This window comes from Pleurodeles waltl, chromosome 12 (assembly GCF_031143425.1).
Source record: "Pleurodeles waltl isolate 20211129_DDA chromosome 12, aPleWal1.hap1.20221129, whole genome shotgun sequence".
In the NCBI taxonomy this organism is placed as follows: domain Eukaryota; kingdom Metazoa; phylum Chordata; class Amphibia; order Caudata; family Salamandridae; genus Pleurodeles; species Pleurodeles waltl.
In genome coordinates, this window is record NC_090451.1 from 497,600,473 (window position 1) to 497,617,367 (window position 16,895).

Genomic DNA, 16,895 nt, shown 5'->3' on the forward strand with positions numbered 1-16,895 from the left:
TCTGGATTCCAAGTTACGCACATACTCCATTGCAGTACCAAACATTATTGCCCTTTATTGACTAAAGAACTTGTTTTACAGATTGATTAATGAAAATAACATACTGGAGAATCATAAATGAAACATGATTTGTATACATCAAAACAGTGGATTACATTTTTTCAACTTACTGCTGCAGCCTCCTGTTGAATTGCCTGGGCAGCAAACCGAGCTACGTGATTAATGATTGGGGAGAAGTTTGTTGGTCCGTAAAAGCGAACATGCGGCAAGCATGCTGAGTATGCTTGTACAATACCTTCAACACCTAAACATAAAAACACATTACATCACACTTTTAAAAGTTAGTGGGTGCCTTCACTGTTTTGCAGCACAATCTTTAGAGAAAGGACTCATAAAATGTGAAAATGAATAATGACACAAATGGCAAATTTAGTCCGAAAAAGAAACAGTCTTATTTACAGTTCGATGGACAGGGTCCTGCATCCCAAAAGGAGTGGATTACCTTTCCTGAAAACTCCTGGTTCGAGATGGGCTTTGGGTGACCCATCATATTCTTCAGGCAGATGCTCTGCTGTTGGAAACCATAGACTGATGGTCCTACAGACATTGAGCTGTATCGGTATAAACACCTCAGACTGTCCGCCCTATTAAGGGGGGACGTTACAAAATACCTTTTTTGTGTTTGGGACCACAGGAAAATACTGGTGGGCCTGAATAGCAAATAAATAAAATGATCCCCAACCATGTTAGAAAATGCCTATTGTGTTAGGTTTATTTATTTTTTTCTTTTCAAACAAACAACTATACTTTGGGAGTTTGTTTATGAAAAATTAAACACGTTTCCACATGGTGGCTGTGCAGCAAAGCTGCAGTGCCTTCAGAGGAGCCACTGTTAAGAGCATAAAGATCTCCTCATGCCTAGCAGAGAATTCTGAATATGGCAGTGACTATTCCATAAGTCAGGCCTCGAAAAATCGTAAAAGTGTTACCAGACCAACAAGTCTTGTGTCTTAAATAATCTATTCAACCTAACTGTAATGCACTTGACCCATAAACTGGTCTCAAATTATGTGATCCTGAGCAAAAATTGTATTTCACTGAGCTGGCATTTTCTTTGTTATCAGTCATGGCAGTGAGAGAGATGAGGTTTTATTTAATTAGTGGCATAGAAGTTAGCATATAGTGAAGAATTAACCTGCATTTAAAAGCCTAACAGAGAATAACATGAATTGTAAAATGTGCACGTTTTAATTTTTGTGAGCCATGTGGCCCCCCATTGTATTGTGCACCACGTTGTGACATGAGAGTATGCATTTTATTACAGTATTAAATTGAAGCAATGTAAGGAATGTTTTATGAATATGAAGATTAACAACTGAAGTGTTAAAAAGAATTTGAATTAATCATACTTATATTTGTTTAAATTAATTATATTATAAATTACATATATGCAGAAAAATAGATGCACGTTTAAATTAGTTCTAACGTTATGAAGAATGTTTGCAATTAAATAATTTGCTTTGTATACAAGAATTGTAAGGTGCACAATTGGTTTATTAATGTATTCATATGTATTACGGCTTCCTTGGCTTGACTAGGCCTGAAGTATTATTTTGCAAGCAGGAATGGAAAATCACTGGTCTGTTTTGTCCCCTTTGACCATTAATTATTTCCCTTAGGCTGCTAATGTATTGTAGAATGTCCTGGTATGTTGTAGGCAAGATACATGTTTCAGATATAATAATGTAACACTTTGTTCCAGCTGTTGCACAGAACAGGAAGCTCACAGTTTTCATGTGAAATGAATTTAGTTTATTGTGGGTTGAGAGAAAGGAACTGCAAGTAACAAATTATTAGAAAATGGGATATTTTGATGGAATTTCATGTCCGCACAGTATAAGCAATGGACGATTGCTAAGAAGACTGCTGAAAGTTGCATACTTGGTGGTGCCAACGCTTACCATTGGATGCTGAAATCAACACCCAGAGTGTGCCCACCTGAAGGACCAATGAATAGATCATGCATACTTCTAATTAGTGAAGAACTTTAGAACTGAAGTCAGTCTTCTCCATTGCTTGGTACTGTTTAGAACTCTGTTGGAGTTTGTCTATTCTTGTTTAAGCCTGCTCTCACACTCCTATTCTCTGAGTCTCATGATGAGTCCCTCATCATAGTCTTAACTGCCCTATTCTGTTACGTGGTTCAGTACCAATACGGCTAACCAATTCTTAACCGTTGATCTGCACGCGCAGCTCGTGTTCTGCACCATCCTGATGCTGCTGTCAACTGACGTTGGGAGAAGACCTTTCCTGTGGAATCATCCTGTCTGCTGTCCCATGAGAAGAGATATAACTAAATGTGGTTTCTTGTTTCCTTTTTAGCTTAGTCACTTACACAAGCATATGCTTTAGAGTTATTTGCACTATTTAGATGTTTTCCAAATTATTTTTGTCTTCTTTTAATTTTGCTTTTGCCCGCATGTGTTAGCCAGTTCCCACACATGCAACTCCCGATTGTGGCTAGTGTTAGGAATGGCCCAGCTCTGAAATGAATTGTTAAAATTGTAATTTGATGATTTACTGATGTCACCATCATCTGCTTTGAATGTTAATAATCATGTGCATATTGTATTGTTGATAATCTATATTATTCTTTTGGAGTGTCTAACTGTATTGATGTTTAGTAGGTTGAATCTTTTCAGACGTTTTGGTCAGCTGTAGTTTTCATGTATGTTTATAATTTAGTTTTGCACACCATTTAAATGACATTGATTCTGGGATTGTAATAAAGCTTTGAAATGTTATTTGGTTTGGAGTTTGATTTAAGGTTTACATTGTTATGGTGTGTGGTATGGTTTGTGATATAATATCAGTGATCTGTTATTGAATGATTCTGACTACGCTAAGTCCAAAGATTCAGTCGACCTCAAAAGGCGAAATAAAGTGTTGGTGTCTCACTGAGCGCTGGTGGTTGTTGAGCCCACAACAGGAGAGTAGAAATTGTCCGGGCCTCAGCACTCCAGCAACAGCACCCTCAAATAATCAAATTCAGCATGTCTGCTGTACAAAAACTCTTTTGATTTAATTAATTAAACATTTGCTCTATATATAATAGAACTATAGGCACATAAAGGATACACCTGACCCATGACTTGCAATTTAGTTCATTAACAGCACTGGCCAAGGCAGGAATGTTTCTCAGTTCAGTTTAGAAAATCTCACTTTTAATAAATATATAACTAAAGCATGAAGTGGCAGCACACTGTTATTTGCAGTTAGCACAGTTTCCATGGAAATGGCACACAATTTTCCTCTGACATACTGACAAAACTATATAGTGTACAATCAATAATGTATGGAAATCGAGCTTCTGCAAATATTTATCCTTTGCACATCACCAAATAGTGTTCTGATTTGTTTTGTTCCTATATAAATCTTTGTTTCCACAAAACCTTTGAATTACAAAAAAGTGCTTTGCCTAATTCCTGATACATTTCAAAATATTTGTACTGTTCGTATAAATGTTGTGTGTTAAAAAAAAAATATCCTGCAGCCTTTTTTGCATATCAATTTTCAGACAGCTTACTTTACAAAGTTCATTAACTGCAGTCAGAGAAAAAAAGTAAACACTAATCTCCAGGATAAGATAAGCAGCAATTTATAAAAAAGAACTAAGCTGACATTTGACCTCTGTCCTTGAACAGACAGCAAATGTGTCAAGATAAAAACAAAATTTGAAAGCATCTTTATTGATCATTCACTTTCTAAATACACAGAACCCATGTTCATTTCCAGCTCCAGTTCACTGCCGGAATGGACCAATAGGCCCTAAAAATAGCTTAACTTGATGAAATCTGACTTGTCATAGGGGCTGGGCGGTAGATTTTTCGAGGCCTGCAAGGACATGTTCTGCACACAAACAGTCCAGACATATCTAACATTGCCTGAGCAACAGTAAAAAGGTGATTATTTATTGAAAACAGCTGAATGGATTTACACCAAATAATGAAAAGCAAAAACACCTAGATATTCTCAAGGATGACAAGCTGCGCTCTACAAATCTACCTTACACACATACATGTTTTCTGACTAAAGTTCTTACTCACTGCCAAATTTGGTGCAATTCCATTTTGGCATTTTTTATAGCTATTTTAAACCTTTCCTTTTGGAATTAACATGAGAAGTGAACGTTTTAGGCCCCCACTTTTGTCTTGGCCTCCACTTGATGGATCAGCCTGAAACTTTCCAGGAAGGAGCTGAGGTGGATGAAAGGTTTGTGAAGATTTGTCAAATGGTGCTAAAAATATTAGGAAAACAAAACGTCTGTTCCTCAAAATATCTGATCTAACTATAAATACGCAGCGGAGATAGCCCTGTGTAATATGTGGGTGTATATGTATATATTTACACACACACCTACTGCGAATAGTAGTGGGTAGATATAATTAGGAACAATTTTTTCCAAAGACAAAGCATTTGTGTTTTGCTAATACTTTCGGCCCCTTGGTGCATTCTGAGTGACCTCTTCCTACCTCATCCTGCGGTGTGGACTCCCCATCTCAATGCTCTTAGCAATGCCATTATGAAGGGCGAAGAAATTCCGCCCACGTTTCTTGGAGCAGTTATTGTCCCAATATACAAAAAAGGGAGAAGGGACTTACCCTCTAACTATAGATCAACTAGCTAGCTGGATAATGCCCAAAAAATATTCTGTAGGCAGGTACTGGCAAAGCTTCAAATTTGTGTCACAGATAATCACATTCTTGAAGATGTCCAGGCCGGATTTAGGTGCAACATTAGTAACCTTAATCAGTTCTTCTGGTTTAAGATGCTATGTTGGAAGTATATTACCTTGAAGAGATACCACTTGTATGTTGCCTTTATAGACCTGAGGTCGGCATTTGACTTAGTCCCCAGGGACATTTTGTGGAAGGTACTCAAAGTTCATGGGGTACCACGTGATTTACTATGGATTTTAAGAGCTCACCATACAAACACATTTGCAAATGTGAGGTGGAATTTGGCTAGTGATCTAATGGATAAGATTCCAATTCACCGGGGAGTAAAGCAAGGCTGTGTATTGGCTCCAACACTATTCAGCCTTTACACAAATGGGGCAGTTAAATGGCTCTCTCAATGTATGCATGACTTCCCCAAGCTATCTGGAACTCCACTCCCGATACTAATGTTTGCGGAGGATACCTTGCACACATCCAAAACCCCTATGGGACTTTAGGCAGAGCTGGATTCCTTTGTGGCCTTTTGTAAGGTGAGGGGAGTCGAAATCAACCGTCTGTAAACAAAATGTATGGGCATTAACTCCCACAAAATGTTCACGGAAAGAATGGGTATTGACAGCTCCACAATTGAACAGGTTAACCATTTTGACTATTTGGGGGTCCGGCTTGCTGACAGAATGACCTGGTCCTACCAAATAGAGAAGAGTTAAAATCTTCTTAAGCAAACAGCCTACCTGATTAGCAGGAAACAGAAGGTACTGGGCGGGGGAAGGTGTCTCCGGTCCTCAAGGTCTATAATGCTGCAGCTTTAACGGCAGCTACTTTCGGGGCCCAAATATGGGGATTTGCTGACACCTCAGCCCTTTTAGTAGCTGAGAACAATTTAATAAGAGGCATATTTAAGATAGGCAAGGGTACACCTCTAGTCCCAATGAGGTTGGATCTAGCATTTAACCCTATTAACTTGGTGGTGGTTTGAAACCCCTATTGTACTGGGTAAGGCTGTGCTCAAATGAGGAGCTGGCACCATATAGGGACTCCCTCAGTGATCTGATCTCCTGTGATTCACAGGTAGCTACGTCATGGTTACAAAATGTCAAGATGCAGTGGGAGAAGCTGAAGATGACTGACCTATGGAACTCGCCAGCAGTGGCCGCTAAGGGAGCCAGGCAGAAAGTGAAAACGGCTTATTGGAATTACAGCCTGGAACAGATTTGGCTAAATTATGATAATGGGAATCTGACAGGGCAATTCCTAAATGTTAAACGCTCTCCAGATTATAAGGCCTTTATAGATTAAATCTATCCATCCACTGTTAAAGGGCTGTATCTCTAGTTTAGATATGAGTTCTTACCCCTAAGACCCGTAACGGCCAAATGAGATAAGCAAGATTCCTCAATGTTCTGCCACTTTTCCCACTAGAAAAAGAAACTGAAGTTCATTTTCTTCTTTTTTTGTCCCCAGTATGCACAGCCACGCAGAAAATGGATAATTGTGGTCTGTAAGCTTATGAGCATTCAGCATTATTGGGAGGTCTTGAGAATCCTCAACTATGAAACAAAGGCTGTGATAGTATTTGCAGTAGCCAAATACCTAGAGCATACATGGTATATGAGACGGAGGAGGTTGCCCGAACTGAACTCTTAATTAATTGATTGTACCTATTGCACTCTTATGCCCTGATTATGAGTTTGGTGGGACAGAAAAGCTCTCCCGCCAAACTCCCACGGTCGGGTTACTGCCTATGCGGCATCCCTCCGGAGCCCCTTTTAGGAGTTAGCTTCTGACCCAGCGGGAAACAGCCCACAACATTGATGCCGGCTTGTAATCGGGTTGGCGGCAATGTTGCAGTGCGTCTGGTGCAACAGCACCCATCGTGCTTTTCACTGTCTGCTAGGCAGACAGTGAAAAGCGCAACTGGGCCTGCACTGCCCATGCTAAGTGCATGGGTCCCCATGGGGCCCCCGGCACCCCATCTCTGCCAGCTTTTACATGGCAGTGCAACCGCCATGTAAAAGCCGGTAGAGAAGGGACTTGTAGCGCTGCCCTGGCGGATTAAGATCATTGGCACAGCCAGGCCATTTGTCTTTGAAAAAGTGGTGGTGCTGGCAGTCCGACCGTGGTGCATTCACCACGGTCATAATGTGGAGGTTGGACCGCCGCATTGGCGGCAGTCCGACTGCCACTGCGAGTCTGGGGTTCTAGGACCACCAGAGTCATGATGAGGGCCTTCGTGTCTATAGAGGTATGTAACCAAGTTGCAGATATCACTTAACATGGGTCTGGTGATTTTGGCCAGGATAGTTGAGGACTCATTTGAGTTCTACCACATTTTAATGTGCATCTGGTGCATTTCTCTGTAAATTCATTTCTAGATCCGAATAATACATTGTGCAGCCGGACTGCACCAATTTGGTATACTGTATACCTCTGGGAAGCCTCTGGGCCATCCGTTTGTAATATGATTGAAGAAAGCATCACTGCACATTTCTAGCAAGCTATCAAGGGACTGACGACTCAGGCTTGGGCAATATGCTTTTAAATATATATACGTTTTATTTGCCTGTAAATGTATTTGAAAGATTTTATTTTAACAAGCTCTGAATAACACATATCTTCTTTACGTCGCCATAACAATTACAAGTGGGCATTCACTCTATCTGGACTGTTTTATCAATGTATTCCTGCATATATATCTATGTATGCTTTTATGGTTTTTACCGAAATAACGTAATTATTATTATTATTAGTACCATTTGACAAATTGTGACGAAATTTTCAAAACTAGTACACTAGTTAGTTCAGCTGCTGTCTGGAAAGATTCAATGTTATTCATCAAGGGGAAGCTGAGAAAAAGAGGGGGGTCCCAAAACACTTTTTCCCTATGCAATGTATATGGGGATTTTGCATTTCTGGAACACGACTACAGCCCGAACTGCTGAACAGATTTACGCCTAATTTGGCAGCAAGCTAGATGATCTTGGTCCAGAAAGATCTATTTTTTGTTATTTGGTGCAAATCTGTTCAGTAGTTACGGAGTTCTTAAAGGAATAAATAAATAGCTATCTAAGGATGCGGATCCACCCACGGGTCTGATGATTGGCTGGACGCAACCTGACAGGAAAGTTGTGGCTGACATTTTGTTTATCATTCGGGCCGGGGGAGGGAAAAATAAAGTGTAAAAACACATAAGGGATCAGGATACAGGTATCATAGGACACATGGGCAAGAAATTGCTCCAAATGTTTTTTGCTTTTGCCTACGCAAGGATTTGCGGATCCTCTGTGGTGCTCAGTGTGACCACCAGTGTAACTTTGCGATGGATCTGCAGATCCAAAGCACACAAAAAAAATACATTTGCTCACACACTAAAATCCTGCTGTGCAGGGCCAAAGGCTGTGCTCAACATGGGGTTGGATGCAAGGAGCCTCCTGGTGCTATGACCAAACGCCGTGTGCGGTGGTGTTTGTATTAACATACGATAATTATATATTACTTAAAAAAAAAAAACACTGAAAAAAACAAAGGTTAAAGGGACGTTATAGTTAGGTTCTGGATTTACTCACACAAACCACAAAACAATAGAAATTCAGCAGTTATAGGTAGAGTTATTTTAAGTAACTTTAACTCATGCCCTAAGGTAACTATAACTCGTGCCCTCGCTATGCACAGTATTCTCATCAAGAATTTTACTGCATGTGTTGCGTTATTATCAATTATGTCATAGATGCAATGAGTGATGTAATATGTGGGGTATTTAGCAGTGCATGGCTTAGGTGCGAGTTATAGTTACCTTAGGGCACGAGTTATATTTACTTTAAATAACTAACTATAACTGCTGAATTTCTATGATTTTGTGTGAGTAAATTCAGAACCTTGCTGTAATATTCCTGTAACCTTTGGTTTTTAAGTGAATTTCTAAGTTTTCTATGTATTTTGAAATCATATTTCCTAACTAGAACATCCCTGTAACCTTTGCTTTTTCAGTGAATTTCAATTTTTTTTTAATGTTAAGTCATTTTAATTACTTTACATTACGGCCTGCGGCTAGGCCCTGCAACCAACTCCCTATAACCATTAAACCCCGCACCACACACAGTCGCTGGCTATGCACGGCAGGGATTGTGTGCAGGGGCCTACCCCCTATAACCACCCAACGCCACTCATGAAGTGTTTCTTTGTTTGGTTGAGATTTTGTCATATTCCAAAATTGGCTGGAAACGTGCTTGGGAGGTTCTTTTAGTAAGCTGTCCATCATCCTTGGAAAATGGCAGGAAAATGTTGCATACCACTAATATATATGGGGTGGGCCCAAAGGGCGGGCTTCTAGGCCATTTTTCATACTTGTAATTTTTAAAAGGGAGAACACGATCTCTGGTCTCAGGAGCAGACATCACAGTCACTACAAGAGATATTCAGCTCGAAAAAGCAAGGATGCAAACACCTCCATCAATTTTTACAGATAACTTTTCATGGTGGAAATGCTGAGAAAAAAAGACACTTGCTTTGCCCTGACCATGAAAATATAAATATGTATATATTAAAACAAGACGGTCCTCATTATGGCGCGCATTCAATATTGGTGCAATCATGAGGAATGGACCTTTCCTCCAGAATATGTTAAAAAAAAAAACAGCTGATAACAACTGTGACGCTGCACTCCAGGAGAGTTATTATACTTTTTTAATTGCAGTCATATAAATCACCAACCATCACCACCGACGCATTTCGACCTACTGGTCTTGTTCCGTTTACAGACCTTTAAATGTGGACATGCTTTCTGTAGATTTTTGCATAGATGTGAGTTTATACTTCAATCTTTGGAAGACTGTGAGCTGTGGTATCCTTTGATTTGAAGAATTCGTTTTTAAAGTCAAACATGTTCCAGAATGCACTAGTTTGGGTAATAGGTAAGAGACTATAAATAATAGACATTGAAAAAACACTTAGACACCGTGAACAAGACCAGTAGGTTGAAACGCGTCGGTGGTGATGGTTGGTGATTTATATGACTGCAATTAAAAAAGTATAATAACTCTCCTGGAGTGCAGCGTCACAGTTGTAATTAGCTGTTTAAAAAAAATAAATTATATATATATATATATATATATATATATATATATATATATATATATATATATATATATATATATATATATATCAAAACAATACATTTTCCCTTTCAGTCTTAGAGTGACAACTATGCAAAAAAATGGAGCAGGGAACTTCGGGTACGTCCAAAGTTTTGGTGGAGAGCAGCTCCAATACAGAATATAGAGCACCTTAAAACACCAGCGCACTCTGAACCTGTTGACTTCAAATGTCTGCTTTCTAGAAAAGCTTTTAAGCACAGGATTAGTGCAGTGCCATCCACACCGAGCTAGAAAGGAACAAAGTCTTTTGACATTTTTCAGCAAAGTCTTCAAGCATAGGATTAGCTAGTGTGATCCATGGCAAGACGAAAAAAGCATTTTACCACTCCAGGCACAGTATTACAGCTTTGGATTGGTAAAAAAACATCCTAGACAACTTAGCTTACAGGCTTTGCTGCACACTAACCCTGAGAGGTATTGTTTTGACATATACTAGTTGCTCTTCTGTACTGGACAAAGTCATACCTCTCTGAAGAGGTCTAATAAGAGCAAAGCACATTCCTGCGGTTGCTTTTATTCATTACAGGGTGGCTTGGATATTTTACTAGGGTTTTGCAGTGCCAAAAAATGATTGTGATGGCCATAAAAAGGTCTTTTCAGGGATGCAAGAGAATTAATCTCTCCATAATCATGTCCTGGGGAAATCCAGGGAGTGTGAGAGTGACTCTCTTACAGTGCATCCAAAGGATGAGCCTTGATTTTGTCCTGCAGATGACCCTGCAACTTAAGGGTCGAAACACCACTGACAGTTGAGAGCATAAATACATTTTTACCTTAAGATTGATCACCTAGGAGCAGACAAGAAGTTGGTGGATTCTTCCATCACTACGCTAGCCATTCATTGTATTAGCCCTTCAACAGACCCCTTTATTGCCTACTGCCCATCATTATGTTCATTTTTATGACTGCACCCATCTACACTGTGTTCACTTTATTTCACAGTAAGCCATTGTTGCCTTCAGTAGATCCTTTTATACAGTGTTCTGATTTTAAATTTCACAATGATTTCTATACATAAAGGATTATTGTACTACACTCAGGTCTTGAAATATTGTTGTTACTAATTATGCTTTATATGATTGTATTTACAGACGGTCTACCATTGGTATTGCTCATGTTGATAAATGAAACCCAGAGTAGACCTGTTGCTTTTTGATTACTTTTAGAAAGTTGCCATTTCTTGTCCTAACCATTTAGGGCCTGCAGCTTGTATCCTTGTGTAGTTGGCCTTTGTACATTCCTTCCAGATAGTAGGACATTATAGAGTATTTGTTTTGGCAGGATGAGCCATCCTGACATAATGGGGGTGGGTGTTGAAGCTACCACACATGCACTTAAAGGGTGCTGGCCCAGCTCACCATCAGAGCACTTCACGCTAGCCTATTGTGCTCCTAAACAGACAGGGACCATGGCAGGTTGGCTGAAATTTACAGACAGCTCTGTGTGTGTGTGGAGGTGGGGGGGGGGGCAAAAGCTTCTCCCACTTCAAAATAGGCACCAGGTATAAAAAGGGGACTCTGAGATCCAATCTTCAGATCCTGGAAGACTCAGAAGAAAGACTGTCTTTCTGCTCTTCTGCTGTGATGCAAGAAGGAGTGCCCAACTGCTCTGCTACCTGAGAAAGAGGGGACTGGAACTATACCTTGAATGCAGGACTACCAGAATGACTTTAAGGGATAGTTGGCTGGCCTCCTGTTCTGAGCTACAAGTACACAACAAGCTCCACCCCCTTGAACTCTTCACCAGGGCTCTGCCTGCTGTGAAAACCCCCCAAAAGAAAGTGGTCCATTCCTGGACCCTTGGAAGTGGGGATAAAGGTGCTCTGCCAGCCCAGCTGTGGTCCCCATTAAGAAAAGACAAAACCTAACGCAAACCCTGCAGCACCTCATAGGAGCCAGTGCAACACAATATGACTCCGGCCTTGCATCGCAGCCCATGCAGCTCCTCACTGGAACCGATGCAGCGTGATGCAACTCGAGTCAGACCTTCCGTCACAGCCCTCGCAGCTCCTTATCAGAACCGATGTAGCCTGACGCAGGTCCCCACATCTGAACCTCTGCTGCATGATGCATGTTAACGCAGGACCCCATGTTGCCTACATGGTCCCTGTATCTGGCCCGTGTTTCATCACTGTTGGCATGAACTAGTGCCTGAACTAGTAACTTTGTCCCGGTCAGGCAGACCAGATAACCACAGTTAGCATTCTTTGCTTTAAGCACTATTTTTACCTGAACCTTTAAAGTTTTGTATCTCCAGTTTTACTATTTGGAATGTTTTGTTGTTTTGGTGTCAAATAATTTATTAAAATGTACTCTACTTTTCTAAATTGGTGTAAGGGTTTTTCTTGTGTCGTGTTTTCACTTTATTACTGTTTAAGTGCTGCATAAATACTTTTCACATTACCTTAAGGTAAGCCTAACTGCTTATGAGCCAAGCTACCAGAAGGTTAAGCACAGGTACATTTAGTGACTTTTTGTGGTTCACTCTGATGAGGATTCTGGTTGTTGCTTGAGCAGGGTTTCAGCCCTCCTCAATCAGCAATCTAGGTTCTCACAGAGGTCCTCACTAAAGAGACTCTATTGTGGGACAGTTCTAATTTAAAGGATGTGGGTGCACTCAGGGGAGAAATGAGATAAAATAGGCACCTTGATGGTGGGTGACATGTGAGGGATAACTTAAGCCCTATGGTAACTATAACTTGAGCCCCCCCATGCACAGTTTTCTCATCAATAATGTAATTGCAAATGTTGCACTGATATTATCAATGATGTCATAGGGGATATCATGAGTGATGTAAAATGTGGGGTAATTAGCAGTGCATAGAGAGGGCGTGATTTATAGTTACCTTACAGCATCAGTAATAGGTATCGGAGCTAGTTATAACTTGGTACTTCCTGTGGTCTTGTATGTTTAAAACATTACATTGTCACTGAAATTCTCACCTAACTCTAACGTTACTTTAACCGTGGTTTTATCAATGAATTTCTAGGGTTAGTTATCTTATGTAAAGGAAACCCCGTCAATCAATGCCTTCGCCTATCACCTCCACAGGTAGCCAACCCCATGCTGCACATGGCCTTTGGCATCCACAGCTTAGAGTTGGCCGTCAATCAGCATGGACCCTATTACCCGGGGCCGAAAGTCATAAAGGGGAGGGTGGCTGTGTGGCTCAACTAACCGAGCCTTATTAGGCCCTGGGGCTGCATGTTATTATGAAGTGGAGGATGGGCATGTGGACCCCCAGCCTGAGCCTGCTGTGGCTCCAGGGGTCTCATACCTGAGGGCTCTCTAAATTATAGGTGGGTGCCCTGCTGCACCACATACGGGTGTGGGGGGAACCCTCACAGCTCCAGCCACCTCCCTCCATAATACCGGAGCCAGCACTGATCCTGTTTGGAGGGAGCAGCTGTCTTAGCATGCTCTCTCTCGGCAGGAGCAATGTCTCTTTTCCTACCCTCAGGTGTTTAAGCAGGGAAACAGAAGTCTGCACCCAACCTTAGGGAGCATGTTAAAATCTCCCACCTGGTGGGAGCAGACTTGCCTTCCCTGCTTACCCTCCTGCAGACAACAAAGGCATTTTTGGCTCCCACCTAGAGGGAGATTTAAAAATGGTCTTGACAAACGTGAGAAAACATATGTTTCCCTGTCCACATCAATGTGGTCAGGGAAACTATCCTGTTGTGGAGGTAGGTTCTCTGGGATAGAGTAGCTGCGACAGCCCTTGGAGATGGGATTCCTGGGGCCTTTAGAGGTTTCGGGAAGGAGGCCGCATGGCCCCCCTCTTTTTATGCATTTTGACCCTAGGGGATGGGCTCCATGTGGCCTAATAAGGCTCTGGGAAGGGAGCCGTGCACCGGACCCATGCACCCCCCTCCCTTCATGCTCGACCTTGGCCCTGGGGGATGGGATCATCAGGGCCTCAAAGGGACTATGTACCTCCTCCACCAAAAACAATAGGCACCCTGCCCTGGTCCATCCTATTTTTTCCCCTAAAAGAAGTGTGGGACACAGTTCTTGAGCCATCCTCAGGGGATGGGTCCTTGTTGCCTTTAAAGTAAAGCAAAGTATAACTCACAACTCTACCATGCACTGTGTTCTAAAAATCATCTCAACTGAGATGTCATACGTGTTGTTATGAAAGCTATGTCTTCACATGGTATAAGTAATGTCATAGGCAAGGCTATAACCAGTGCATTAAAAAAGGCATGAATTATACTTTAGATAGTATGAAGAGTGAGGTGAGGACACTGTGTATGAAGCTGCATGACTTGCAATAATTTCCAGGTGGTGTTTTAATTTAAAATGTAAGTTATCAGTAATACTGTGTACATAGGTGGGTGAAATAGTAATGTGAAGGTGGAGTGTGAAATGTAAAATAAAGTTATGACCATAACTTTAGAATCGGGGGTAGCTTCAGGGGAAGTGTTTGGGGTATTACGTCCACCTAATAAATGTATTTTTGGATAAATAGTTGGGTACGGGACATGGTGAAGTGTCTGTCGGATTACACCAGGGATTTTTAAATAAAACAGACATAAATGCACACACACACTCCCTCTGTTGTGAAAGACTTCAAATCTGTTGGTTATTTTACAAAATATTGTGTTTTCTCTTATTTAGTAACTGTTAACACTGAATTTATTAGTGAATATTCATGTATTTTGAGTGTTGGATCTGCATAGAAAATGTATTAACTTAGAGAAAAGTAATGCACGCATTTGAAGGTGCGCCCACCAGGTGCGGCCACCAGAGTGGCCGTCAATGTTCACAAAGTGTACTTATTAATGGCTTCTTAATGTAAAATGTTAAGCTTATGTTTGATTAATGTAGTAATATGCCATATTAAAGGTTATGCATTATGCATTAGCTTTATTAATCATAGACTTTAACTTAGTGAGGTCTTGGCCTACTTGCATGGCCTCATGTCAAGCTGCATTTTCTTAGGCGTTTTATAAATTGGCTGCTTAAATTGTGATTTTCCACTGTGCTGACCATGTGCTCGTAGCTGAAGTTCATTCTCCTGAGAAACTACTTGCTAGAAGATGCTGCACTAGCTAGAGAAACATTGTATATAGTAGTATGTTTAAGACTGACCTTCCCAGAAGAGGACAATGGACGCACTGACTGGAGTATAAGCTGCAACAATATTGATACCTGAGGAGCGCAATGAAGAGAGCAGGAGAAGAGGAGCAAATCATCGACATGTGAAACATGTAGAAGTAAAATTGTAGATTTGGGGTTTGATTTTCATTGCACTAAGTATAAGCGTGCGATTCTTTGACCAATGAGGAAATCTAACTTAGCCGGACTGTACCGAGAGGAGAGGGGCCATTTAGCTATTTTCTTCCTAATGGTCCTGCGAGGCCATTCTGTGATATTCTTAACTGACTTGAGTATTTGGCTATCCTTTCCGATCTGCATGAAGAGACTTTGCTTTTTTTTAACTTTGATGCTGAATCCTGATGTCTTGCTGACCGAACTGATGTCCAATTGACGAAGACTGTCACAGCTTGGTGAACCATACTGAGGCAAAGTATAAGACGATGTTACTGATTGTTATGTCTATTTGCTTTTGTTTCTAGATACCAACTGCTATTTTGATAGAGCCATTGTTAGATGTGTTTCCAAATTTGTGTTGACTAAATTGTTTTGCATGAAGTCCAAACATACTATTCTAATTTCGAGGTTAGTCAGGGTTCTCACTGATGAAGTTCCCTACATATAACAGTTGATGTCTTTTCTTTGCTGAATCTAAATGTATATTATTTTGTTTGTGCAGTTATTCTTGCTATTAATTTGTACTGTAACCCTTGAATGTGTAGTACCTCAAGCCTTAATTAGATTGCAATTCTTTTGCTGCTTTCATCAGCCAGTCTTGTTTCTTTATGTTTATCATTTGATTTTGAGACTACGTTACATGACATTAGCATTGTTAATATAGGGAAATCAACATTCTAACTTTTATATAAAGGTGTGGTTATTCATGGCCGAGAGGCTCATGTTGAGTGTGGAAATTACTGATTTCTATTGATTTTTGATATCATTGATTGTTGTTGTTATTTATCTGTATAGGTACGGGGTTCATGGTGGGAAATACTCAAAGCGCAGTCAAAATGTCCATTGGCCTTTACACATCTCCCTTGTAAGTTTACTTAATAAGGATTGACGTGCTCACATAACCTTATCAGTTTGCATTCCACTGCCATGCTAATTTACATAGACTCTTCAGACATGCCTGCAGCCCGACCCGCTGGGTGGAATGACACCAAATTTGGCAAAAAGGTAGCTTTCCACGCACAGCTCACCCTTCTTTTCATTTGGTGTAAATCTGTTCAGTAGTTTTTGAGATATTAAAGGGAAAATAAATCTGTTTATCTAGAGCTGCGGATCCAGGGAGACCTCATGCTGAGATCTGACTGGCTGATGACACTTTAAACAAGAAGTGTTGGAAGCCATTTTCGGCCTTGACTTCAGCCGAGTCCCAAAAAGAAGTATAAAAAAAGAGGAAAAAGCAGCAGGGTACATTTACTCTAAGCCCCTAGCCTTAGTCCAGGTTTCCCCCTGGTACCCCCTCAACCCCCAAGGCTAAAAAAAGCATTTAAAAAAAATTCTCAGTGAAATCCACCTCTGAATCAGTGGATCTGACGAGAATTAAAAAAAAAAACAACAAAAAAAAACACAGGTCCCTGCACTTATTAATTAGCCGCCAGGTGGGCCAGATCCTGGTGGCATTTGCAGGACGAAACTAGGAGGGGGTGTGCACAGTCCCACTCCCTCCTCTGGCTTTTAGCAGCTCTAGGACCCACCACCCCCGGGGCTATGATTACAAAATTTGCAGGGGGCCACACAACTCACGTTCCCCGGGACCATGACCTCCCCAGGGCTAGAAATGAAAAAATGTAATGGGGTCCAGCAGACTCCCCGGGCCCCAGAGACCACCATCTCCCTGGGGCTATGTTTAGAAAGAATGCAGAGGGCTGCAGGGCCCCCTGCACCCCAGGGA

At 41.0% G+C, this 16,895-nt stretch overlaps 1 protein-coding gene across 3 annotated transcripts in view; it reads right to left on the reverse strand.

Annotated features, from left to right (window-relative positions):
* CPNE2 (copine 2) overlaps nucleotides 1-16,895 on the reverse strand; it is a 703,062-nt gene that overhangs the window by 60,979 nt on the left and 625,188 nt on the right. For all 3 annotated transcript variants that reach the window (XM_069217223.1, XM_069217224.1, XM_069217225.1), the window contains exon 14: nucleotides 171-304. In XM_069217223.1, the coding sequence (XP_069073324.1) occupies nucleotides 171-304 (134 nt within the window). The remainder of the gene's footprint in view (nucleotides 1-170; nucleotides 305-16,895) is intronic.